Source organism: Etheostoma spectabile, unplaced genomic scaffold (assembly GCF_008692095.1).
Source record: "Etheostoma spectabile isolate EspeVRDwgs_2016 unplaced genomic scaffold, UIUC_Espe_1.0 scaffold00005242, whole genome shotgun sequence".
Classification (NCBI taxonomy): Eukaryota; Metazoa; Chordata; class Actinopteri; order Perciformes; family Percidae; genus Etheostoma; species Etheostoma spectabile.
This window is the reverse complement of record NW_022603239.1, coordinates 121,710-146,716: the sequence shown is the minus strand read 5'-3', so window position 1 is coordinate 146,716 and position 25,007 is coordinate 121,710. Positions and strand designations below refer to the sequence as shown.

Below are 25,007 nucleotides of genomic sequence, written 5' to 3'. Positions count from 1 at the left end.
AACCCTTTAGAACCATGCTCCCGGTGCACGGACACTTTTTCCGCTGTCTAACTAGTACACGCTTATTACATGCCCTAAATGCACTTCATGTAGACCTGTACATCCATGTGTAAGTTGGGTCCAGATTTAAAAAAAAAAAGATGAAATAAGATAATGGAAAAGAAAACAATCTACCATCATCTTTAATAGTTTTTTTCAGAGCTCTGAAAATACTATAACATGATTGTCTTTCTTCAGACGTCTTATTTTAATCATCTTGCTCGAAGCCTAAAACAATTCCGTACTTTATTATTCAAGCTCAGCAACTGGAACACTTTCGGACTTTTATTTTGAAGCTCAACAACTAATCTTCACCGGAAGCTGTAGTCCTGACTGCGGCTAACTTCCCCCTGTGACCAAGATGGCGTCTCTCAGAAAGCAGTGTTAGCAGAGGGTCTTTGTTGTGTTAGAAAGAGGTAAAATGTGTAAAGTCCAGATGCTGAGAGCGTTGGTGGAGCAGCGACTAACTGCGGCTGCTGAAGAGATATTTGGGCTGTTTGAAAGAACGATAGCAGAGTACGAGGAGGAACTTTGTCGTTCAAAAGAGGAGAACGAGCGACAACGGGAACTACTGGACGCTGTTTTCAACCCTCAGCTCCGGGTCCACAGACCAGGTTAGTCCATTAAACCTTCAGCTGGTCTTTCTCTCCTTCCTGGGCTCTCTTCTCTCAGCGACGATATGACGATAGGACGGATGGAAATAAGCATTTATTCAGAACATCTGTTGGAATCTTCGCTCTTTAACAGGCCGTCGCCACCCACCAGACTCCATGTAAATAATCACTACTTTTATCATCGTAAAACACACTTCATTCAAAGTGGACAGAAACTAAATAAAACTACCAAAAGCCGTCTTGGTTCATCTTTCCTCTGTTCCAACAATCACCACTCTGGTCTGGTTGGAATAAACTCTTAATTCACCCATTTACATGTGGAGATATGCTGCTCTATACACGCTAAAAGTAGTGATTATTTACATGGAGTCTGGTGGAGATATGCTGCTCTATACACGCTAAAAGTAGTGATTATTTACATGGAGTCTGGTGGAGATATGCTGCTCTATACACGCTAAAAGTAGTGATTATTTACATGGAGTCTGGTGGAGATATGCTGCTCTATACACGCTAAAAGTAGTGATTATTAACACATATATATACATACATATATATTTCTGCGTTTGCTGTGCGCTCTGCACGTTTGATGCAGGGACGTAGCTAAGTATTTGAGGGACAGTGGACTAAGATTAAATCTACACTTATTAATTAATATTAACTAATTGTTACGATGCATTAAGAAGCTTGCAGACATAGTGGCAGTTTTTTGTACAAGCACTTTTTTTTTAAACACCAAAGTTATCTGGGCAGCTGGGGGGCAAGACCCTAATATGGGGGGAGTATTTTGGTGCACACATCTCCCTGCACTGCGGGCTCATGACTATTCTCCTGAGATCCTATAGCTGTAAAATGTATATAATGGCTGTAATTCATAATGTGTATTATCTAATTATGGCGCTGTATCCTGTAACCTGGATGCAATGTTATAAACGTCTCTGTTCCCAAACTGCCAGGGCTATCTATCTTCAGCAGAAACTAGAATGAATGGGGCTTCTCATCGAGCACTGTATCCGTTCTCTTAATTCATCCATGGTCTGTACAGCATGATCACTCTGGAAGTTAGTATGCAGAAGCATGTAGTCCCGGTCCTCATTGTATTTCCCTGTTTCCTCCAGATGTGCAGAAGCTGTTGGTGGTTAAAGAAGAGGTTCCCGCTGAGCAGCAGCAGTGTAGCTCCAGTGTGGACCAGCAGGAGCCAGAGTCCCCCCCATACATTGAAGAGGAACAGGAGGAACTGTGGAGCAGTCAGGAGGGAGAGCAGCTTCAAGGGCTGGAGGAGGCTGATATCACCAAGTTCTCATTCACTCCTGTCCCTGTGAAGAGTGAAGATGGTGAAGAGGAAGGTAGGAACAACGTTAACAGGGTTTTTAGGGGAAATAACGAGGGGGGGGGGGGAGTAAAGAGCACAAAACTTGACAAAAAGAGAACCTGGTTTATTTTATTTTAGGAGTAGGATTCCTTTCACACTGGTCTTGCATGTCAACAGTGCTGCAGAGGAAGATCTGGCTAGTTTGCACAGAATTCCTGGATGGGAGAAAAACGGGCTCTGGTTATTGGCATTTCTTTCTAAACCAATCGTCTTGGGCAGGGCTAAGCTTCGGACGGAGCCACGGTGCCTCTGATAAATAGTCTCGGGAAAGATTGTTTTGGTGGAACATGTGTACGTTCAAAAAAACATTTATGAAAAATAGAAAGACCAGACATTACAGGGCGCTATAATAAACTTGTTTTGGCAAGTAAGTCGATGCATTTAAATGTGAAATTTCCAATGGCAATATCTCTGCCGCAGTAAATGCTATCATCACAAAATTGTAGATTATTGTTTGACATGGCACTAACAACTGTTAACGAGACCTTAACATGGACGTGAATGAGCTGTTATCCCTCAAATGTCAGCTCATGGGAACAAGAAAGGTCAATACATAGCGCTGAATATTTAACCAATAATAATCGCCACTACTATACTAAACATGCAGAGAAATACAACTTGCCTGATGCAGATCGGGAATGGACATCTGAAGCTTTGCTAGTTAAGCTGCAAAAGGCTTTTTACCAAGCGTCGCACATCCAAGGATGCAGCAGTCGAGACAAAAACAGGAAAACATTTTCTGAAGGGGAGTTTATAAAAGAGTGGTTGGCGGACTCTGCTGTGCTAATATGCCCAGAAGAAAAATGAGGCGTTTGAGAACAAGCCGCTTTCCACCCTAACCGTAACAAGAAGGATTGATAACATTGCGGGAAACCTGGAGATTCAGCTGCAAAGCGGACAATTTTGAACTTTTCTCCTTGGCTCTGAACAAAAGCTATAATGTCCACGACACAGCCTGGTTACTAATGTTTCTACGTGGGATAAGGAAAGACTTGCACAGACTGACTGACAGCGGGACAACAAGGAGTGATGTGTTCATTGAGTTAAATGCCTATTTTGACAAAATGGGACTTAAATGGAACAATCTGACGTGTGTTGTCCCAATCTGACAGGAAAACATGTCGGACTTCTGAAGCGAATGCAAGATAAAGGGACTCAAGCCAAGTCAAAACTGAAATTTGTATTTTTCCATTGTATTAAACATCAGTCAGTGCTATAAACCGGACCATGTTATTGATGTTGTAACTTCATCAGGGCTGGAGCATTACATCACACGCAGTTTGTCACTTACTCACGTACTATGTCTGCTTCACTTTTTCATGTTCTAATCATAACATGTGTACCCTTACCAGTCACAGCTTATTTCAATTTTCAATTTTATTTATAGTATCAATTCATAACGAGTTATCTTGAAACACTTTACAGATAGAGTAGGTCTAACCCACTCTATAATTTACAGATAGAGTAGGTCTAACCCACTCTATAATTTACAGATAGAGCAGGTCTAACCCACTCTATAATTTACAGATAGAGCAGGTCTAGACCGCTCTATAATTTACAAGACTCACACAATCACACATTAAAAAGTGCTAAATACGCTAATATTCTGAATACAGTGTGTTAATATTCGAGCCCCAACCCGACTCTTGGCAAACAAGCGATGGCACCTGCAATGCAGTTGCGTTGTCAAGGTGAAAACACTAGCTGCTGTGAATTAAATAAACTTAAATAATAAATAATGTAATTTTTTCTCTTACACTGAATGTTTGCTGCTTCAATCCAGAGGAGTACTGAAAAGTATTTTCCGCAAGTGAAAGAGGCGCGTGTTGAGTATGAGGACCAGCTTAAACCGGAGGGATCGGTCTCAAACAGAGCTCAACAGTCCGACCAGTGTAATTAGTTATGTTATTAATTTGTTTACAATGTTTTCAGCCTTCAACCAGTGGTGCTCAAGCAGAAAGACAGGCTCAAGGAGAGAAAGGCATTGAAGAAACAGGAGGACAGCATCCAACAGTTTTTAATACTTGATTGTTACTCTGTAAACAACTGGAGACTTGTGAACCAGCACATATTTGGGTCTGATACCATTTTATTAAATCAGAACCGTACCTATAAAGATGTAAGTGTTTCTGTGACCTCCTCTTCCGCCTGAAGGCTGCTGGAAACTGTCCAACTTTATCGCAGATTTTTGTCACCGCCCCCGGCCGCTGCCGCCTGCTCTCGTCTATTTTACAGGCAAGGTGCAGTTAATCTTGACCGAACCTTGTCTGATCTGAGCCATCTTAGACCACCTAGGTGTCTATTTTGTTTTCACCATGCCTCGCATTAATTGTTGAAGCTCTGCATCAACAAAAGTCCACCTCACACTGTTATTCTGACAAACCTCTTGTTGTGCCTCTTAATGTGGCTATAAGTAACTTTCAGTGTGTTGATTCTAGCGACTGCTTTGGGCTCAAGTGGTAGTGTTTTTACCACCGCTGCTGCCGAAAAGGGCTTTTCTTTACGGTTCTTTATTGCCCACTGTATTACTGAGTTAGCGTTATTTTTAGGTCAGACAGAAAATCATTAATTTACAGTAAGCGAATACATAATGGCTGCATCGTTGCATTTTATGTTGGCTACGGTAACGTAGCCGATTCGGTAACTTAGAAGGCCTACTCATTGTTGGTTTGGAATGTTATACCATCCTGTAATTGTAATTGTTTCCATCTGTTGAAAGCCCCACTGAAGTTGACTCTCGTTCTCACCTGGCGTCACTTTCCCTTTTAGCTTTTAGTTCTTCATTTAATTTCCTTCTTTTCTGTAATGGTCCCGCCCCAGTCCCAATCCATACCTATCAGTCGTAACTACAGCAGATAACTTTTAAAAGATAGATATTAAATTAAAATACAAATACGCCTAGCTTGTAAAAGTAAATCTCCTGTTACCTTTCACCTGGCTGTATATGTACAGGCTTTTCTGGTATTACAAAAAATCGGTGACCCTTCAGTACATGTTACTATTGGGCCGTCTACCTGTCAGTGTTAGTTTTGTTTGCTGTTACAACTCATTTAAGATCATAATATGAAAAATGACCACCAAAACAACAAAAAGCTACGTATTGTCACGTTTATTACCAACTGCGCCACTCTGTGCTCAACAGCACAGTTGCATTATTTCCACCCAAGAGGCGTTCTCATGTCAAAAGGCATAAATGTGCTGCTCTGATGGAAACAGAAGCTGATGGAGAGGACTGTGGAGCACCAGAACCAGCAAGGAACTCCCATCCACTTTTACAACCAGAGACTGAAGACCAGACTGGAGACTCTTCTGATCCTCCAGTTAGCTTGTAGCACTGACTTCCTGTGGGGCACTATGGAGTTTTATAGCTTTTTTAGAGTCTTATTTTCACACTGGCCACTAAGGCTGTCACGATTTGGATTATATATCAAATTAAAAAATGAATTTTTCGATACTGCCACGCCCCCATGTCACATCCGGTCGGCTTGTCAACCTTTTCAACCATGTGTTGAAGTGCTGTGAGTCAGTCAACCTCCTGTAACTTCAGTCGGAAGATAGCATGGCAACTGCAGATGCTGGAGACCCATCGGCAGAACTTGAGAGCCCCTCCTCTTTCCCTGAAGTGTGTGGAAGTGTGAACATAATTTGGATTTCCAGTGAGTTATGTTGACAATGTTTGCATTGTCGACAAAAAGCCAGTTTACAAGCTCTGCTATCAGCATGTATCATATTCTGTGTGTTTACCATTGCACATTAGCCTAGCAGCTAGCGGATATTCCTTCTACTTATAGCTTCATCCCAACAAAACAGCACTGCTGAATTTAAGCCTGCATGCACGTTTTGTAGCCTAAACAGAAAAGCTTATATAGGTTTTATTAATGAGAGCAAAAAGTTAGCGGACCACTGTCCGCCGAGTCACCCTCTTTGCTATCGGTCTGCTCATCTGCTGTGGTGGCTCGATCGTGTTTTAAGCCCACAACTAAGCCTTCAAGGCAGTGCTGCGATTGTCATCGTCAACCATAACCATTGCCTAATCCTAGTGCCTTCCAGTAAATTGTCTTCCATTTCTATTACTTTATTGATAAATTGTCAAGTTTCCAATTGACTAAAGATATGTTATTGTTACATTATTGTTACATGAATGTTTTAAATTTGTTAGAGTTGGTTTGGGAACCGGAGGGTCACCGATTCAAGTCCACGTACGGACTAAAATATGGTGGTGGACTGGTAGTTGGAGACTGGGCATTGATTCCTATATGGAGGCATGTTTTTAAATAGTGCAGTTGTCTTGGTTTTGTCTGACGTCCCAGTTTTCCTCAATTTGTGTTTCCTACAGATGTTCAGCAGCTTTTGGCGGTTAAAGAAGAGGTTCCCCCTGAGCAACAGGAGTGTAGTTCCAGTGTGAACCAGGAGGAGCCAGAAGTCCCCCCACACATTAAAGAGGAGCAGGAGCAACTGTGGAGCAGTCAGGAGGGAGAGCAGCTTCAAGGGCTGGAGGAGGCTGATATCACCAAGTTCCCATTCACTGCTGTCCCTGTGAAGAGTGAAGATGATGAAGAAGAAGCTCAGTCCTCAAAGCTTCATAAGAGACAAACTCAACACATGGTAACAGAAGCTGATGGAGAGGACTGGGGAGGACCAGAACCAGCCAGGAACTCACATCCACTTTTACAACCAGAGACTGAAGACCAGACTAGAGACTCTTGTGATCCTAAGGCTAATGACAGTGCTGATTGGAAGGAGACCAGAGAACCTCAGTCAGCTTTAAACTCTCTGAAACATGTTTCAAGACGTAAGAAAACATTCAGCTGCTCTGAGTGTGGGAAAAGATTTGACCAAAAAGGAAATCTGAATAGACACATGAGAACTCACACAGGAGAAAAACCTTTTAGCTGCTCTGACTGTGGTAAAGCTTTTTCTGATAGTGGAAACTTGAAGAAACACATGATAACTCACACAGGTGAAAAACCTTTCAGCTGTTTAGTTTGTAAAAAAACGTTTTCAATGTCTAGAACTTTACGGTTACACATAAACATTCACACAGGAGAAAACCCTTTCCGTTGCAGTGTTTGTAAGAAATCTTTTACACAGAGTGGAAGTTTACGGTCACACATGAGAACTCACACAGGAGAGAAACCTTTTAGCTGCTCAGTTTGTAACAAATCTTTTACACATAGTGGAAGTTTACAGAAACACAATATAATCCACACAGGAGAAAAACCTTTTAGCTGCTCAGTCTGTAAGAAATCGTTTTCACGGAGTGGAATTTTACAGAAACACATGAGAACTCATACAGGAGAGAAACCTTTCAGCTGCTCTGAGTGTGGTAAAGCTTTCTCTGAAAGTGGATCCCTGAAGAAACACATGATGACTCACACAGGAGAAAAACCTTTCAGCTGCTTAGTTTGTAAGAAATCGTTTACACAGAGAGGAAATTTACGGTCACACATGGCCATAATCCACACAGGAGAGAAAAGATTCAACTGCAGTGTTTGTAACAAAAGATATGCCAGGTGTTCTCGTATCAAAACACATACATGTGTTGGTCCGATGGAACCAGAAGCTGATGGAGAGGACTGTGGAGGACCAGAACCAGCCAGGAACTCACATCCACTTTTACAACCAGAGACTGGAGATTCTTCAGAACCTGGAGCTGATGACGTAGAATAATGTTTGTGCCTTTTAAGTTTAAGCAAAACTTCTGAAGAATCAAACAAAAATCTTTATGTATCATCATCTTGGTAGATGACATTATATTGTGTGGTAGGAAAAAGTAGACTCTTATTTTAAATGTTTTATTAGATTTTGTTTTGTCTTTTAATGTCTGTCATATCATTAATCATATTCAAGAAATCAGAAGCCAGTGGAGTTGTTTTAGGACTGGAGGGATGTGGTCCCCTGAGTGTGTAAAGTAAGATGGAAACAAGAAGTATCCCACGTCATCTCCAGACTTCATCTGTAACTTGTAATCAAAATAAGACAATCGGCTATAAAACTGAAAATCCAGCACCTCTTATTTATGAAAGTGGAAATTGCATAGAATGATAACAACAAAAAATAAGTTTGTGGATAAGGATGGCATGTTGTAACGAGGTCCGAGTACATGCAGCAAATACTTAGGGCACAATTTGTCAATTTGTAATTGTATCTAAAGGCTGGTTAAGTACTGTAGGGAGGAGAAGTTGGACAGTTTGTTTTTTCTCGTTCCAGTGATTGGTTCATCTGGGTGATGGCGTTGGATATGCGTCAGCATGTTAGATGTATTTCTACTCCTGTACCCGAAAACCTCTGAACATCACTGACACTGTCCTCGTCTTATCCACCACTTGCTCACCTGTACTACTGGAACTGACCCGAGCCGAAGTTTTTGAGGTGGGATGGCACCAGGCGGGAGGGGATGATACAGTGTATGTTACAGGACAGTACATATAGGATAAAGTGGATCAGCTGCTGTGTCCTCCTGCGTTCCTGTGTGATACAGGACGGTATAAATAGTATAACGTGGACCAGCTGCCGGGTATCCTACTGGATTAGATACTGGGAGGTCAGATACAGGGGATAGAGATTTATAAATGATGTTGATTTTGTCAGCAAAAAAGTGAAGGAAGGAGTGGCAGAGAGAGAGAGGTAGGGAGGGAGGGTGTTGGTCCGAGGCTTGAGGAGGTTGTTCACTGTGGAGAAAAGGGTTCAGGGGTTTTGGCAGGAGTTGGGGAGGATGGTGGAGAGGTAGGCAGACTTGGCAGCAATGAGGGCATCTTTGTAGGCAGTGAGGTGGAGTTTATAGGCTTCATGATGGAATGTGAGAGATGATTTCTTTGTCAAACGTTAAAGTTGGTGGCCAATTATCCGGAGTGTAGGTGTGTTTAAAAAAGAAAAAAAAAATTGTTAAAAGTGACAGTTTTTGTTGAGGGAGGTAGACAAGGTGGAGCTGAGGTGCTTTGTGAGATCATCAGGTGAAGTGAGGACTGTCCCCTCCTGGTGCTCAGTACCCGGCGTCATGGGACCAGCCGGCGGTTGCTTATTGCAGTTGGTATCATACAAACAAAGAATGCTTTGTCCACTCTTTGTGGTTATACTAAAGTACACTCTATTGGTTTCCAACAAGTAACAGAGTCAGGACTAAGTCCATCTCATAATGATCTCAAGGCAAATGTCCAAAATAATGACCAAGTTTAAAATTATGAATTAAAACTCTCTGATTTGTGATGTTTGAGAGTTGTCAGCTTTATGTTGTTTCCCACCCCAAATTCTTATTGTCCCAGTAATCAATTGGAGGTGGTGAAGGTAACATGGAAAAACTTTTAAGACTTTTAGTTTATTTTGTAATATGTAAGTATGTAGAGATCTTTTAAAAGACATGTTATTTTTGTAATAAATATACCTACACAAGTAGTTATGTAGCCTAGCTATTTGTTGTTGGATGTTTGCCTTCTCATGGACTGTGGTAGAAGTTGTAGGCGAGATCTGAAATAAAGCTTTGCTCAACAAAGTCTTCTAAGAGTTTATTTCCTGCAAGAAAAGTTCAATACATCACAGCACAAGTTCTGGGAAAATCAACAAAGATACAAAAGATTCACTCGCATTGCGCAACAATTTCTTTTAAGAGTAGCCTTTATTTCTTTAAAGAGGTTAAATACATGACAGCACAAGGTCTGGCAGAATGAAAGAAGATGCAAAAGAATAATTTGCTTAAAGGTGCTCTAAGCGATGTCTAATCTAATCTTCTGTTTGACACTTTGACACGTTTTTTAGAGCTCTGAAAATGCATTTAAATTTGTCTTTCTTCATGTCTTTTATTTTTTCAAATTAGCCTAAAACACTTCCGGACCTTTATTTTGAAGCTCAGCAACTGATCTCCACCGGAAGCTGTAGTCCTGACTGCGGCTAACTTCCCCCTGTGACCAAGATGGCGTCTCTCAGAAAGCAGTGTTAGCAGAGGGTCTTTGTTGTGTTAGAAAGAGGTAAAATGTGTAAAGTCCAGATGCTGAGAGCGTTGGTGGAGCAGCGACTAACTGCGGCTGCTGAAGAGATATTTGGGCTGTTTGAAAGAACGATAGCAGAGTACGAGGAGGAACTTTGTCGTTCAAAAGAGGAGAACGAGCGACAACGGGAACTACTGGACGCTGTTTTCAACCCTCAGCTCCGGGTCCACAGAGCAGGTTAGTCCATTAAACCTTCAGCTGGTCTTTCTCTCCTTCCTGGGCTCTCTTCTCTCAGCGACGATATGACGATAGGACGGATGGAAATAAGCATTTATTCAGAACATCTGTTGGAATCTTCGCTCTTTAACAGGCCGTCGCCACCCACCAGACTCCATGTAAATAATCACTACTTTTATCATCGTAAAACACACTTCATTCAAAGTGGACAGAAACTAAATAAAACTACCAAAAGCCGTCTTGGTTCATCTTTCCACTGTTCCAACAATCACCACTCTGGTCTGGTTGGAATAAACTCTTAATTCACCCATTTACATGTGGAGATATGCTGCTCTATACACGCTAAAAGTAGTGATTATTTACATGGAGTCTGGTGGAGATATGCTGCTCTATACACGCTAAAAGTAGTGATTATTTACATGGAGTCTGGTGGAGATATGCTGCTCTATACACGCTAAAAGTAGTGATTATTTACATGGAGTCTGGTGGAGATATGCTGCTCTATACACGCTAAAAGTAGTGATTATTTACATGGAGTCTGGTGGAGATATGCTGCTCTATACACGCTAAAAGTAGTGATTATTTACATGGAGTCTGGTGGAGATATGCAGCTCTATACACACTAAAAGTAGTGATTATTTACATGGAGTCTGGTGGAGATATGCTGCTCTATACACGCTAAAAGTAGTGATTATTTACATGGAGTCTGGTGGAGATATGCTGCTCTATACACGCTAAAAGTAGTGATTATTTACATGAAGTCTGGTGGAGATATGCTGCTCTATACACGCTAAAAGTAGTGATTATTTACATGGAGTCTGGTGGGTTTGGTGATGGGGATTTCGGGGCTGTTTTCTAGACAAACAAAGGTTCTTATTTAATGGTAGCAGCACATTATTGTAGCAACTGAAGCTTTGTGTGTGTGTGTGTGTGTGTGTGTGTGTGTGTGTGTGTGTGTGTGTGTGTGTGTGTGTGTGTGTGTGTGTGGTGATGGCGCAGTTGATACCTGAGATCTGGGTTTGATTCTCCATCAACCAATGTGTCCCCGAGCAAGACCCCTAGTTTCTCAAGAGGCGTGCGACTTCTGACATACAGTATATAGCAGTTGTGGTTTGGATAAAAGCGTCAGCTGAATGACATGTAGCTTAATGTGGGTCTTATTTAATAACTGTTGGTATACATACCAACAGCATCTTTAATATATATACACTACCGTCAAAAGTATGGGGCCACTTACAAATTTCCATTCCACTCAATGTTAGACAGAATACCAGCTGATCTGAGTGGGGGGGCTGATCTTTAATGCAATATCTACATTATCCATTATCAGCAACCATTCATCCAATGTTCCAGAGGCTCATTCTGTTCACTAATCTGATATTATTTAAAAAACTAACTGAGAAAACATTGGAGAACCCTTTTGCAATTATGTAAGCACATAATGTAATATGAAAACTGCTGCGCTGGTTAAAAAAACAATGCAACTGATCTCAGCTGGTATTCTGTCTATATGGAGGGCAATGGGAATTTCTAAGTGACCCCAAACTTTGGACCGGTAGTGTATGTTGGAAGATATTTTATCAAAGAGGAAGAGAAGCAGGAGATTGGCTGGGCCGTTGGTTCTCATCAAGGTCAGTAGTGGTCTACAAGTCTAAGGAAATGTGGCGTGTTTCGTTTTCTTCTAACAATAAGCATTAGGCACTGAGGCACAGCCTAATCTAAAATATTATTACATTTATTGGTAACACTTTATAATATCTACACACAATTCGTCAATTCAACGAGTGAGTAAATAAATGCTTTATTTGTGAGAATTAACACAGGAGTAATGCTTTACAAATGATGAACAAAGCCTTTAGTAATTGTTTGCAACTAGTTTATAATGGGAAATTATTTCATTCATAAACGGTTGTTTCATTATCTATTAAGTATAAATCACTTACTTACAAACAGTTTTATAGATAGGCTTATTTACTATTAACAAACCATTTATAACTGAACAAATGCTTTACTAATGATGAATTATGTATGAACAAAAAATGAATCATGACGAACAAACCATTAAATAATACATGCTAATTGCGTTATTAAATTAAACTAATTGCTTAATAAATGATGAATTGTGTGTAGTTATTATAAAGTGTTACCCATGTATTATATATGCTAGCTGTATTCTGACCAAGTTAACGTTCTGCATTCATTGGCTGTGATAAATGAAATACAAATGTTGTTGTCGCCTAAATAAATAAAGTATACATTATTAAATGCAGACTAGGCTAAATATGAGCGTATGCCCACAGATACACATGTGAACATAAAATGAAAGCAATCCTACATAAACATCTAAATATAATAATCTGGCCGTTTGCATTGGTCATGGTTTGGCCCACTCCCTGTATAATATAATATAAAAAGAATAATAATAAAAAAATATATATATATACACACAGATTTTTGTTTGTTTACCCATGCGGTCCTCTTATAGAATGGCCTACTTTGCTGTGTGCAGATAACTAGGAGTTGTAATGGCTAGAGCTGTGCGGTATACAGGTTCACACCGAATACCGTGGTATATATTTTTGCTTTAATATTAATTTTTAATATACAGCCACACCGGTGGATTTCATTACACTACATTGGAAAGGAAACCACGCAAGGCAAGTTGTGGTGAGGGTAAAGAGAGTTAGTGCTCTGTGTTACACTACGGTGAAGCTGGATAGAAAAGACATTTAAAGAAAGCAAAGCTGCAGAACTAGAACAACCTGATGACACAGAAGAACCAAAAAGAGGAGCTGTATCTGTTGGTCGGAGGTTCATTGGTTTAAAAAAAAAAAAAAAAAAGTAAAAAACTGTAATCGTCACGTTAACGTTGCTCGACCATGTTAATGTTAAGACCTGTCACCTCATGCATGCAGTGGAGCAACATAATGAAAATATAAACATAATATAATATATAAATAAATATAAATAACTACCCACCTACGGACCCACTAAAGACCGCTGAGAAAGACAGGTTCAGAGCAATAATTAAAACTCAAGGTAGTGTTTAAACAGCAATTGTAAAACGGTTTTGTTTTAAAGAGGAAGCATGTTATAATTGGTGGTATGTGTATTCATTTAATTGAAGTTTAGTTTACTACTTTGTATTTTGCACAATAAAAATAGTTTAGATTCTGTATTATTCTCCTTCATGTAACATTCTTGCATAATGTTGTTGAGCCAAGCAAACCCTTTAGTATTCAAAACTTTTAGTAAACATGATGACATTGAAACATTTATTTTTATATTCTGTCAGAACTAAAAACTGACAGTAACACAAAAACATTATAAACCTATACAAAGACCCGTGAAACCATCAGATTCTTAAAATATACCATGATACAAGTTTTTGGCCATTCCACCCAGCACTACCTGTGGTCGACAGAACTCATTTCATAGTCTGTAAGGTAGGGAGGATGTTGTAACTTCCGCTCTGGACGAATATTTTGGTAATGCTCCACTGTATGTGAAACTAGGCTGCACCCTGAGATCCGGGGAAAACTTCACATCTGGCTTGAAGGACCAGACATTGAATTCACTACAGGACAGTATAGGTTACATGTAGGGATGTACTGCGTGGGGAAAGAAATTACACAGATTGCACCATTAAGTTGCAATAAAAACAGACATCATGTCATTTACGTAACATAATGTCAACATTGTCCAAATACTACAGTTTTACTACAACCAGAAAGGTACAGCTAAAGTAGAATTAGCATGAGGAAGCCACATGGTGATTAGATTAGCTTTGCGTCACCAAAGGTCTCACCAAAATGCAGTGAAAGACTCAAATAATGTCCGGATCAGACAAAAACGATTGGTTCTACTCACAGTTCATCAGAGACACACAAATTAAACCATTTGAATGCAATAAAGTCCACTTCACACTCCACTCTGTTATTCCAATGTGTCTCTTGTTATGCATCTTAATTACCAACTATGCCACTTGATGCTCAGCAGTGCAGTTGCAGTTTATTATTCCACCACAAGAGGGCACTACTCAACAGCCTTTCCAGAAGTTTCCCAAGGTTGAAAAGGAAGACTTGTAGTGTAGCGGTAACCTAAGTAACTGACGGAACCACCAGTATTTCTTTATACCAATCACAATCCAGGTGATAAGATACATTACACACAATTTATCTGTATGTGTTTCCTGCAGATGTTGAGCAGCTGTTGGTGGTTAAAGAAGAGGTTCCCCCTGAGCAGCAGGAGTGTAGCTCCAGTGTGGACCAGAAGGAGCCAGAGCCCCCCCCACACATTAAAGAGGAGCAGGAGGAACTGTGGAGCAGTCAGGAGGGAGAGCAGCTTCAATGGCTGGAGGAGGCTGATATCACCAAGTTCCCATTCACTCCTGTCCCTGTGAAGAGTGAAGATGAAGAAGAGGAAGCTCAGTCCTCACAGCTTCATCAGAGACACACTCAACACATGGAAACAGAAGCTGATGGAGAGGACTATGCAGGAGCAGAACTAGCCAGAAACTCATATCCACATCCACTTTTAGAAACAGAGACTGAAGACCAGACTGGAGATTCTTCTGTACCTCAGACTGATGACAGTGCTGATTGGAAGGAGAGCAGAGAACCTCAGTCAGCTTTAAACTCTCTGAAACATGATTCAAGATGTAAGAAAAGATTCAGCTGCTCTGAGTGTGGGAGAAGATTTGACCGTGAGTCACATCTGAAGATACACATGAGAATCCACACAGGAGAGAAGCCTTTCACCTGCTCATTTTGTAATAAATCTTTTACACAGATAGGAAGTTTAAAGAAACACATTAGAATCCACACAGGAGAGAAGCCTTTTAGCTGCTCAGTTTGTAATACATCTTTTACACAGAGTGAAACTTTACGGTCGCACATGAGAACTCACACAGGAGAGAAGCCTTTCATCTGCTCAATTTGTAAGAAATCTTTTACACAGAGAGGACGTTTACGGTCACACATGGCCTTAGTCCACACAGGAGAAAGAAGATTCAGCTGCAGTGTTTGTAACAAAATATTTTCCCAGAGTTCTGATTTCAAAACTCATAAATGTGTTGGTCTGATGGAAACAGAAGCTGATGGAGAGGACTGTGGAGGACCAGAACCAGCCAGGAACTCACATCCACTTTTACAACCAGAGACTGGAGACCAGACTAGAGACTCTTCTGAACCGGAGAATGATGACATGGAATAGTGTTTGTGCCTTTTAAGTCCAAGCAAAACTTTTCAAGTATTAAACAAAAAATCTATATGTGTCAACATATTCATAGAAGACATTATATTGTGTGGTAGGAAAAAGTCTAATCTAATTTTAGATATTTAATTATATATTGTTTTGTTTTTTAATAATCTATATACAACTATGAAAACTAACTATGTTCCAGGGTAATATGATCAGTGACACCAAAATGATTAAGGTCTTTAGACATACAGTGTCTCCTATTCCACTAATTAGGACATGGTAAAGCGAATAAAGTAAAGAAATATAATGATATGACTGGTGTGGTACACAAGGACATGCTGAGTTCCCTCCAGGATGAAATAAAGTAAAATCATTAGAAGTAAACCATCTGTTGACTAGCATGTATGTTAGTAGTTATTGTCTGGGTCACAATGACCTAGATGTACTTAAGAAAAGGAAGTCGAGAGGACTGTTAGAAGTAAATATATTACCAGTTCAGGTCCATCTGAAGTTGTAACCAACATGGGGTAGGTGGCCAGCTGATAGATTTTTTTTTAAAGTAATAATTAAATCAGCATGGAGTGCATATCAACAGTCTCTGGAGTCTTCATTGTGTCTTTGCATAGAAATAAAATGGATAGAAAGGCCATTGGACTGTTTGATGGGTACACAACAAAATGGTGATTGTTATTAATTGTCACAGTGACTAAATGCGTCAGTGGGTCCGTAAACTGTAGGCTCGTTGGAGATGAACTGCGCCTCGCCTGTAAAGTGGACGAGAGCAGGTTGCGGGGGGGGGGGGGGGGGGGACAGAAAGGCTGCGATAAAGTCGGACGGTTTCCAGACGATTCCAGCCGCCTTCAGGCTGAACAGGAAGTGATGAAACACTGTGGTGCAATTCCAAAAAAATATAATCAGACCCACATATCAGCTGGTACCCAGTCTCCAGTTGTTTTAATTATGACAGAGTAGCTCTCAGAATGTTCTACATGTTTAATTTAATTAACAACAGACTAGTAGTCTCTCTGACTTCTAAACGTAACTATCAGCCACACAACATGTGTTCTGGACAGAATAAGTCTTTAAATCAGACCCCCCGATTCAAAAACAATAAAAAAAAGTTCATATAAAACGTCATCATCTTAAGTCGATTGTGAACCAATCAGCTGTTCAATCAGCTGAGTGGCCGGCGTTTCCCAGCATGCTCTGGGTCCGCCTGGCTCTTGCAGTTTTTTTTTTTGTTTTTTTTATTTTTATTTTTTTAAATGCCATCTTTATTTCAAAAAATACAAAACAGAACACCAACAACACATAAAAGTAAAAGAGCCTGGCTCTTGCAGTTGGTGAAAAGCAAACTGCGCCGCCTGCGTCTCAGAACTGCGCCCCCCTTGCTCTCGTGAGATTTCCGTTGCCCACGTGTGCATGACGTCAGAGCAAGTCGGGATCAAGTCGGACACAAATCTACCCAGCATGCAACGGGCGCCGATCGCCGGTGATCGATTCTGCGAAGACCTGGCTCATCTCGAACGAGCCTACTGATTCTGCGAAGACCTGGATCATCGTGATGATATCATTGTGGCACTCAAGGTGTAGCCACGTGACTCTCAGGTTTTTTTTTTCATTTCAAAGAGCCCAGTTTGCCCTCCACACTACTTGAGTGAGTTTGAGCTTTGCCAACCACAAGCGCCTCCTTTCTTTTGATAACGTCTGGCATTCCTCTGCCTGGTTTTGAATCACTTTTGGAAATCGATAATATTCCAAATGTTTTTTCTCAGCCTGACCTGTTGGTCCAACCTAAAACACGGCAATAATAACCATTTTACTTGACGATGTTCGGGATCTACTTCAGTGCCTGTGCTTTGTTGTGATGCGGAGTATCTCTTACTTACGTCTAATGACACTTTGTGAAAACCCTCTATTTTATAGTCAAACCTGAGACAAGGCAACATAACATCTACATCTGATACCATAGACAGTTAAGGTGTGTCCAAACTTTGGCCTGTCCTGTATATGCATAGATACATAGAAGTCAAGGTATATACAAGCTATGTATGTATACATGTACGAAGCTATTTGTGTAAACGCATATAAAAGCTGTGTGTGTATAAATACAATGTATAAAATGTTTAATTTCCTTGTTTTTATGCTGTGGCTCTTAGCAGCCATTTTTTGTAAAAATAGGCTTGCGTCATGACCATGCGACTTTCTGTTGCACAGTGTCTCACACAAATTTGAGGAGGAGCCTTCTTAAAATTGTTGCTGAATAATTTTCATTGTTGGATTTTGCCAAGTTTAATGGAATTGTAGATTTAAAATTGTACAAATATTCACACTCTCTGTGTTTCAGCTTAACCGCCAGATGTTCTGGAAGTGATGGTTGGTGAAGAGGAGCAGCAGGAGTGTAGCTCCAATGTGGACCAGGACGAGCCAGAGCCCCCCCACACATTAAAGAGGAACAGGAGGAGTTGTGGAGCAGTCAAGAGGGAGAGCAGCTTCAAGTCAGATCTGAAGAGACACACGAGAATCCACAAAGGATTAAAACCTTTCAAATGCTCAGTTTGTAAGAAATCTTTTACTCAGAGTGGACATTTGCAGAAACGTATAACAGTCCACACAGGTGAAAAACGTTTTACCTGCTCAATCTGTAGAATCTTTCACAGAGTGGAAGTTTAAAGAGACACATGACAGTCCACACACAGTGTTTCCTGTAAAAAAAATTCTAGATGATTTTTTTCTAGCGCCCGGTGTGTGGTGGGTGTCCTGCCTTCGTGGAGACAAATTGTAGTTTATTTCCCCCTCAAAAATAGGTAATTGAGCACTGTAGTAGTTATATATAACAGCACATGGACAGGTATTTGTTACAACAAACAGGACAGGACAGGGATAAGGTGTTTTATACATCGGCCTATTTATGAATAATGTGAAACATCTTATGTGTGTGTGTGTTTCTTGGCAGAGGGGTTTGTCCTAGTAAACAATATGTCGTTGAAATATTTGCAGTGAACCAAAGTCGCCTACATCAACGTCAGCTGTCAACAACTCGTCACCAACTGGGGACCCTGTTAGCAAAAACTAGCCCCAGTTTCCCACCTCTGATTCCCACAGAAAATGAATGGTGATGTTTTCACTCGGAACAAAGTTTTTTTCCGATGTTTATGAACGTGCCAACAAACCTGCTCATGTGTGCATGACGTCAGTTCAAGTCGGACACAAATCTAACCAGCATGCAACGTGGTCATCCCTGGTGATCGATTCTGCGAAGACCTGGTTCATGTTGAACGAGCCTACACAGTGTTTCCTGCTTTATGAAGGTGAAGTTAATGTTCACCTTAAGACAACAAAATCAAATGAAATTACACTGCAAAAACAAAACTTGTTTCTTCTCAGAATCAGAATCAGAAATACTTTATTGATCCCCGAAGGGAAACTCTGTTACAATTGCTCAGATATTAGAAATATAAGAAATATAAATAAAGAAATAAAGAAATATAAGGAGTGTGGATATTTACATAGTTAAAGGTATATTATGATACAGTATTAACATAAATAACATAATTAAGGTGTTGCAATGGTGAAAAGAAATAATAATAATAATAATAATAATAGTAGCACATTAAAAGGAAAGTACCATCTTTAATTTGGTTCTTTGTTTTTCTCTGAGCTCTGAAAATTTAATAAAATATTTGTCTTTCTTCAAAAGTGTGATTTAATCATTTATCTTCCTGCGTGATTTTATATGAACCCCCAGACCTCTCAGGTCATCTGGGACAGGTCTACTTTCTGTCCCCAGAGTCAGAACTAAACGGGGGGGGGACAAACTCCCAGAAACCTGCAGATCTGCTGCTACTCTCAGCTCTTTTAAATCAAGGCTGAAGACCTTTCTTTTTGATGTTGTCTTTCTTTAAATGATATTAATTTCTTTAATGTTTAATTTCTTATACAGCACTGTAACTTTTATTCTTGTGTTTTATCTGTTTTTATTTTTTAAATGTTTTTGACCTGTTTTTGTGTAAAGCACTTTGAATTGCCCTGTTGCTGAAATGTGATCTACAAATAAAGCTTCCTTGCATAAAGCAGCCTAAACACTTCCGGACCTTTATTTATGAAGCTCATCAACTGGAACACTTGTGGACCTTTATTTTGAAGCTCAGAAAACTGATCTGCACCGGAAGCTGTAGTCCCGACTGCGGCTAACTTCCCCCTGTGACCAAGATGGCGTCTCTCAGAAAGCAGTGTTAGCAGAGGGTCTTTGTTGTGTCAGAAAGAGGTAAAATGTGTAAAGTCCAGATGCTGAGAGCGTTGGTGGAGCAGCGACTAACTGCGGCTGCTGAAGAGATATTTGGGCTGTTTGAAAGAACGATAGCAGAGTACGAGGAGGAACTTTGTCGTTCAAAAGAGGAGAACGAGCGACAACGGGAACTACTGGACGCTGTTTTCAACCCTCAGCTCCGGGTCCACAGAGCAGGTTAGTCCATTAAACCTTCAGCTGGTCTTTCTCTCCTTCCTGGGCTCTCTTCTCTCAGCGACGATATGACGATAGGACGGATGGAAATAAGCATTTAGTAATAAAATCTGTTGGAATCTTCGCTCTTTAACAGGCCGTCGCCACCCACCAGACTCCATGTAAATAATCACTACTTTTATCATCGTAAAACACGCTTCAGTCAAAATGTACAGAAACTATATAAAACTACCAAAAGCCGTCTTGGTTAGTCTTTTCACTGTTTCAACAATTACCACTCTGGTTTGGTCTACATTAACCTTTAATTTACCGATTTACATGTGGAAATATACCGGCTTTATACATGCTAAAAATAGTGATTATTTACATGGAGTCTGATGAAGATATACTGCTCTATACACCTTAAGTAGTGATTATTTACATGGAGTCTGGTCGAGATATGCTGCTCTATACATGCTAAAAGTAGTGATTATTAACATGGAGTCTGGTGGAGATATGCTGCTCTATACACGCTAAAAGTAGTGATTATTTACATGGAGTCTGGTGGAGATATGCTGCTCTATACATAATAAAAGTAGTGATTATTTACATGGAGTCTGGTCGAGATATGCTGCTCTATACATGCTAAAAGTAGTGATTATTTACATGGAGTCTGGTGGAGATATGTTGCTCTATACATGCTAAAAGCAGTGATTATTTACATGGAGTCTGGTGGAGATATGCTGCTCTATACACGCTAAAAGTAGTGATTATCTACATGGAGTCTGGTGGAGATATGCTGCTCTATACACGCTAAAAGTAGTGATTATATACCTTATATTTCTTATATCTGGCGGGTTCGGTGATGGTGATTCTGGTGGGTTTGGTGATGGTGATTTCGGGACTGTTCTAGATAAACAAAGGTTCCTATTTAATAGGTAATCCCTGAGGACTGTATAGCACCGTACAACAGCACCGTATTGTAACAACTAAGGCTGAGAGGGTGTCTGTCTGCCTGTTTGTCTGTCTGTGTGTGTCTCTCTGTATGTGTGTCTCTGTGTGTGTGTGTGTCTGTGTGTCTCTGTGTGTGTGTGTGTGTGTGTCTATAAAACAATACAAAAACGTGACATTTCAAGTAATCTTAGCCGGTACTTAGACATAGTCATATTTTAAAATCTCCAGTTAGCTTGTAGCGCTGACTTCATGTATGGCCCCCTGGAGTCTTAGAGGCTTCCTAATGCTAATGCTAGTTTAGCCGTACCATTACATTAGTAAGACATTAGTCAAGTTTTGGACAATGTTGATATGAATGTTACTAGAAATTAAGAATTCTCCTATGACGTATATATCTGTTTTAATTGCAACTTAAATGGAGCAATCATTGTTATGTATTACCCCAAGTAGTACATCCCTATATATAACCATCACCTATAAAGCCCCGTAAAGGGAGGAGCCAGAGCCCCCCACACATTAAGAGGAACAATGGACTATTCAGGATGGAGAATATAGTCACATTAATTACTGACTGCTACAATATTTGGAGTTGCATTATTTCATCACAAGAGGGCCTTAAAATATTAGTCATTAGATTCCAACAGTTTTAAAAGGCTGAAAAGGAAGACCTGTTGTAAATGGACTGTTCTTTCTTATATATCTTTGCTAATTTTAACAACTACTCAAAGCTCTTCTACATAGTACAGGAACCATTCTCACACATTCATACACTGCTGTACAAGGTGCCACCTGCTCATCAGATAAACACTCACACACATTTACACACCGATCGCAACTCAGGGTGATCAACCATTTCTTTTTTTTATAACAATCACAATCCAGGTGATACAATACAGTACCACAACATTTCTCTGTATGTGTTTTCTCAGATGTTAAGCAGCTGTTGGTGGTTAAAGAACAGGTTCCCCCTGAGCAGCAGGAGTGTAGCTCCAGTGTGGACCAGCAGGAGCCAGAGGCCCCCCCACACATTAAAGAGGAGCAGGAGGATCTGTGGAGCAGTCAGGAAGGAGACCAGCTTCCAGGGCTGAAGGAGACTGATATCACCAAGTTCCCATTCACTCCTGTCCCTGTGAAGAGTGAAGATGATGAAGAGGAAGCTCAGTCCTCACAGCTTCATCAGAGACACACTCAACACATGGAAACAGAAGCTGATGGAGAGGACTGTAGAGGACCAGAACCAGCCAGGAACTCCCATCCACTTTTACAACCAGAGACTGAAGACCAGACTGGAGACTCTACTGACCCTGAGACTGATGACAGTGCTGATTGGAAGGAGACCAGAGAACCTCAGTCAGCTTTAAACTCTCTGAAACATGATTCAAGATGTAAGAAACCCTTCCGCTGCTCTGAGTGTGGGAAGAGATATAGCTTCAAGTCACAATTGAAGATACACATGAGAAATCATACTGGAGAGAAACCTTTCAGCTGCTCAGTCTGTAATAAATCTTTTAAACATAGAGAAAGTTTACAGAAACACATGAGAACTCACACAGGAGAAAAACCTTTTTGCTGCTCAGTCTGTAAGAAATCCTTTACACAAAGAGGACATTTATGGTCACACATGGTAGTCCACACAGGAGAAAAACCTTTCAGCTGCTCAGTCTGTAAGAAGTCTTTTTCACAAAGAGGACATTTACGGTCACACATGGTAGTCCACACGGGAGAAAGACCTTTCAGCTGCTCAGTCTGTAAGAAGTCTTTTTCACAAAGAGGAAGTTTACGGGTGCACATGGTAGTCCACACAGGAGAGAAAAGATTCAGCTGCAGTGTTTGTGACAGAAGATTTGCCCGGAGCCTTCAACTCAAAAGACATAAATGTGTTGGTCCGATGGAAACAGAAACTGATGGGGGGGGACTGAGGAGGACCAGAACCAGCCAGGAACTCACATCCACTTTTAAAACCAGAAACTGAAGAACAGACTGGAGACTCTGCTGAAACTGAGACTGGTGACATGAAATAATGTTTGTGCCTTTAAGTCCAAGCAAAACTTCTCAAGTGTCTAACAAAAAGCTTTATGTATCATCATTTAGATAGAAGACATTATATTGCGTGGTAGGTAAAAGTACACTTTTAATTTAAATATCATATTAGATATTTTTTTGTCTTGTAATGCCTGACATATAATAAATTATAATCAAGAAATCAGACTAATAACCACCCGATATTTTATTGGGCCCACACGTGTATTCACTTCTTTCTAATTAATGTATGTCTGGGATGTAAATGTCAGTATTGAGAGCTGCTAAACTGTGTTTCTTTGTTGAAAAAAAGACAAATATAGCCTCAAGCAGCAATTGCAAATCTTTTTCCATTAGCGTCTTCAAAGTAATTTTACATATGTGGTCCAACATCTTTATGAAATATATCCTACAAACTTTCTAATGACTGATTTTCAATTTGAATGAAACTTTCAGGGTGTGGTTCAGTTACATATGAGGACATATCCAGAGAGATTTGTGATGATTAAACAATGCATATGTGATTTTTAGTAAATTGGGTGTAATGCCACTCACCTATCTTGCGCTTGTAGCGCCCCCAGTGGCGTATGTATATAAAACTGTCAGGGTATATCTGGGGCACTTATCTGAACACACCCTATGCGTTTTGTGATGAATGGCCTTACGGTTGTTGATTTGTGTTTATTTATGTTCAGAGCCATGCCCCTTTTTAAGTTCATTGGTCAATAACTTGAAAAGTAATTGAGATATGGACATGCTTTATACAACTTGTAATAAGCTTGATCCATTGGGGCAAATTGTTCAAAACATTTAATCTGGATCAAAATGATCCGGATTTGGAAATCCCATTTTTTTGCTAGTCAGGATCAGGTAATCCGTCTTACTTTTATGCCAGTTTTTCAAAGCAACATTGGACTAGATCACCCTGATCCAGATACTGTTTTCAAGATTACCAAATCCAAATTACCAGTGGTCTAAATGGAACAACATATCACAATATGCGCTACAAGATGTGTAAAGAACAGGTAGAAGAGCCAGCATGGGGTCACTGGAAGGGTTTCTTATTTTGAGACAAAACACAAAAATAACATCCACTTCCATACATAATTTCTTTTATGAACCCTCATCTGAGCCACAACAAATAAAACACCAAAAATATATTAACAAATGCATTGTCAATATTTCCCCCTCAAAAATAGGTAATTGAGCACTGTAGTAGTTATATATAACAGCACATGGTCAGGTATTTGTTACAACAAACAGGACAGGACAGGGATAAGGTGTTTTATACATCGGCCTATTTATGAATAATGTGAAACATCTTATGTGTGTGTGTGTTTCTTGGCAGAGGGGTTTGTCCTCAGTAAACAATATGTCGTTGAAATATTTGCAGTGAACCAAAGTCGCCTACATCAACGTCAGCTGTCAACAACTCGTCACCAACTGGAGACCCTGTTAGCAAAAACTAGCCCCAGTTTCCCACCTCTGATTCCCACAGAAAGTGAATGGTGATGTTTTCACTCGGAACAAAGTTTTTTTCCGATGTTTATGAACGTGCCAACAAACCTGCTCATGTGTGCATGACGTCAGTTCAAGTCGGACACAAATCTAACCAGCATGCAACGTGGTCATCCCTGGTGATCGATTCTGCGAAGACCTGGTTCATGTTGAACGAGCCTACACAGTGTTTCCTGCTTTATGAAGGTGAAGTTAATGTTCACCTTAAGACAACAAAATCAAATGAAATTACACTGCAAAAACAAAACCCGTTTCTTCTTTTTGCCACATTAAAAGGAAAGTACCATCTTTAATTTGGTTCTTTGTTTTTCTCTGAGCTCTGAAAATTTAAAAAAAATATTTGTCTTTCTTCAAAAGTGTAATATAATCATTTATCTTTCTACATGATTTTCTATGAACCCCCAGACCTCTCAGGTCATCTGGGACAGGTCTACTTTCTGTCCCCAGAGTCAGAACTAAACGGGGGGGGGGGGGACAAACTCCCAGAAACCTGCAGATCCGCTGCTACTCTCAGCTCTTTTAAATCAAGGCTGAAGACCTTTCTTTTTGATGTTGTCTTTCTTTAAATGATGTTAATTTCTTTAATATTTAATTTCTTATACAGCACTGTAACTTTTATTCTTGTGTTTTATCTGTTTTTATTTTTTAAATGTTTTTGACCTGTTTTTGTGTAAAGCACTTTGAATTGCCCT

At 40.1% G+C, this 25,007-nt stretch overlaps 2 protein-coding genes and 1 long non-coding RNA gene across 3 annotated transcripts; 2 read left to right on the top strand and 1 right to left on the bottom strand.

Moving 5' to 3' along the window:
- The first annotated feature begins 318 nt into the window (after nt 1-318).
- On the top strand, nt 319-9,517 carry LOC116677487 (zinc finger protein 16). Its single transcript, XM_032507945.1, has 4 exons — nt 319-653; nt 1,769-1,996; nt 6,359-6,982; nt 7,319-9,517. Exons 1-4 carry the CDS (start codon nt 461-463, stop codon nt 7,690-7,692), a joined length of 1,419 nt encoding a protein of 472 aa, XP_032363836.1. The 5' UTR covers nt 319-460; the 3' UTR covers nt 7,693-9,517.
- LOC116677493 (uncharacterized) lies at nt 7,146-7,456 on the bottom strand. The gene is made up of 2 exons (XR_004328988.1): nt 7,328-7,456; nt 7,146-7,243 (listed from the first exon to the last, which is right to left on the bottom strand). It is a non-coding gene; the product is annotated as an uncharacterized LOC116677493 (long non-coding RNA).
- A 299-nt stretch (nt 9,518-9,816) lies between the features above and the next one.
- On the top strand, nt 9,817-24,499 carry LOC116677484 (zinc finger and SCAN domain-containing protein 5B-like). Its single transcript, XM_032507940.1, has 4 exons — nt 9,817-10,181; nt 14,380-14,841; nt 21,708-22,301; nt 24,414-24,499. The coding sequence occupies exons 1-4, from the start codon at nt 9,989-9,991 to the stop codon at nt 24,497-24,499; spliced, it is 1,335 nt and encodes a 444-aa protein (XP_032363831.1). The 5' UTR covers nt 9,817-9,988.
- The last annotated feature ends 508 nt before the right edge of the window (nt 24,500-25,007 follow it).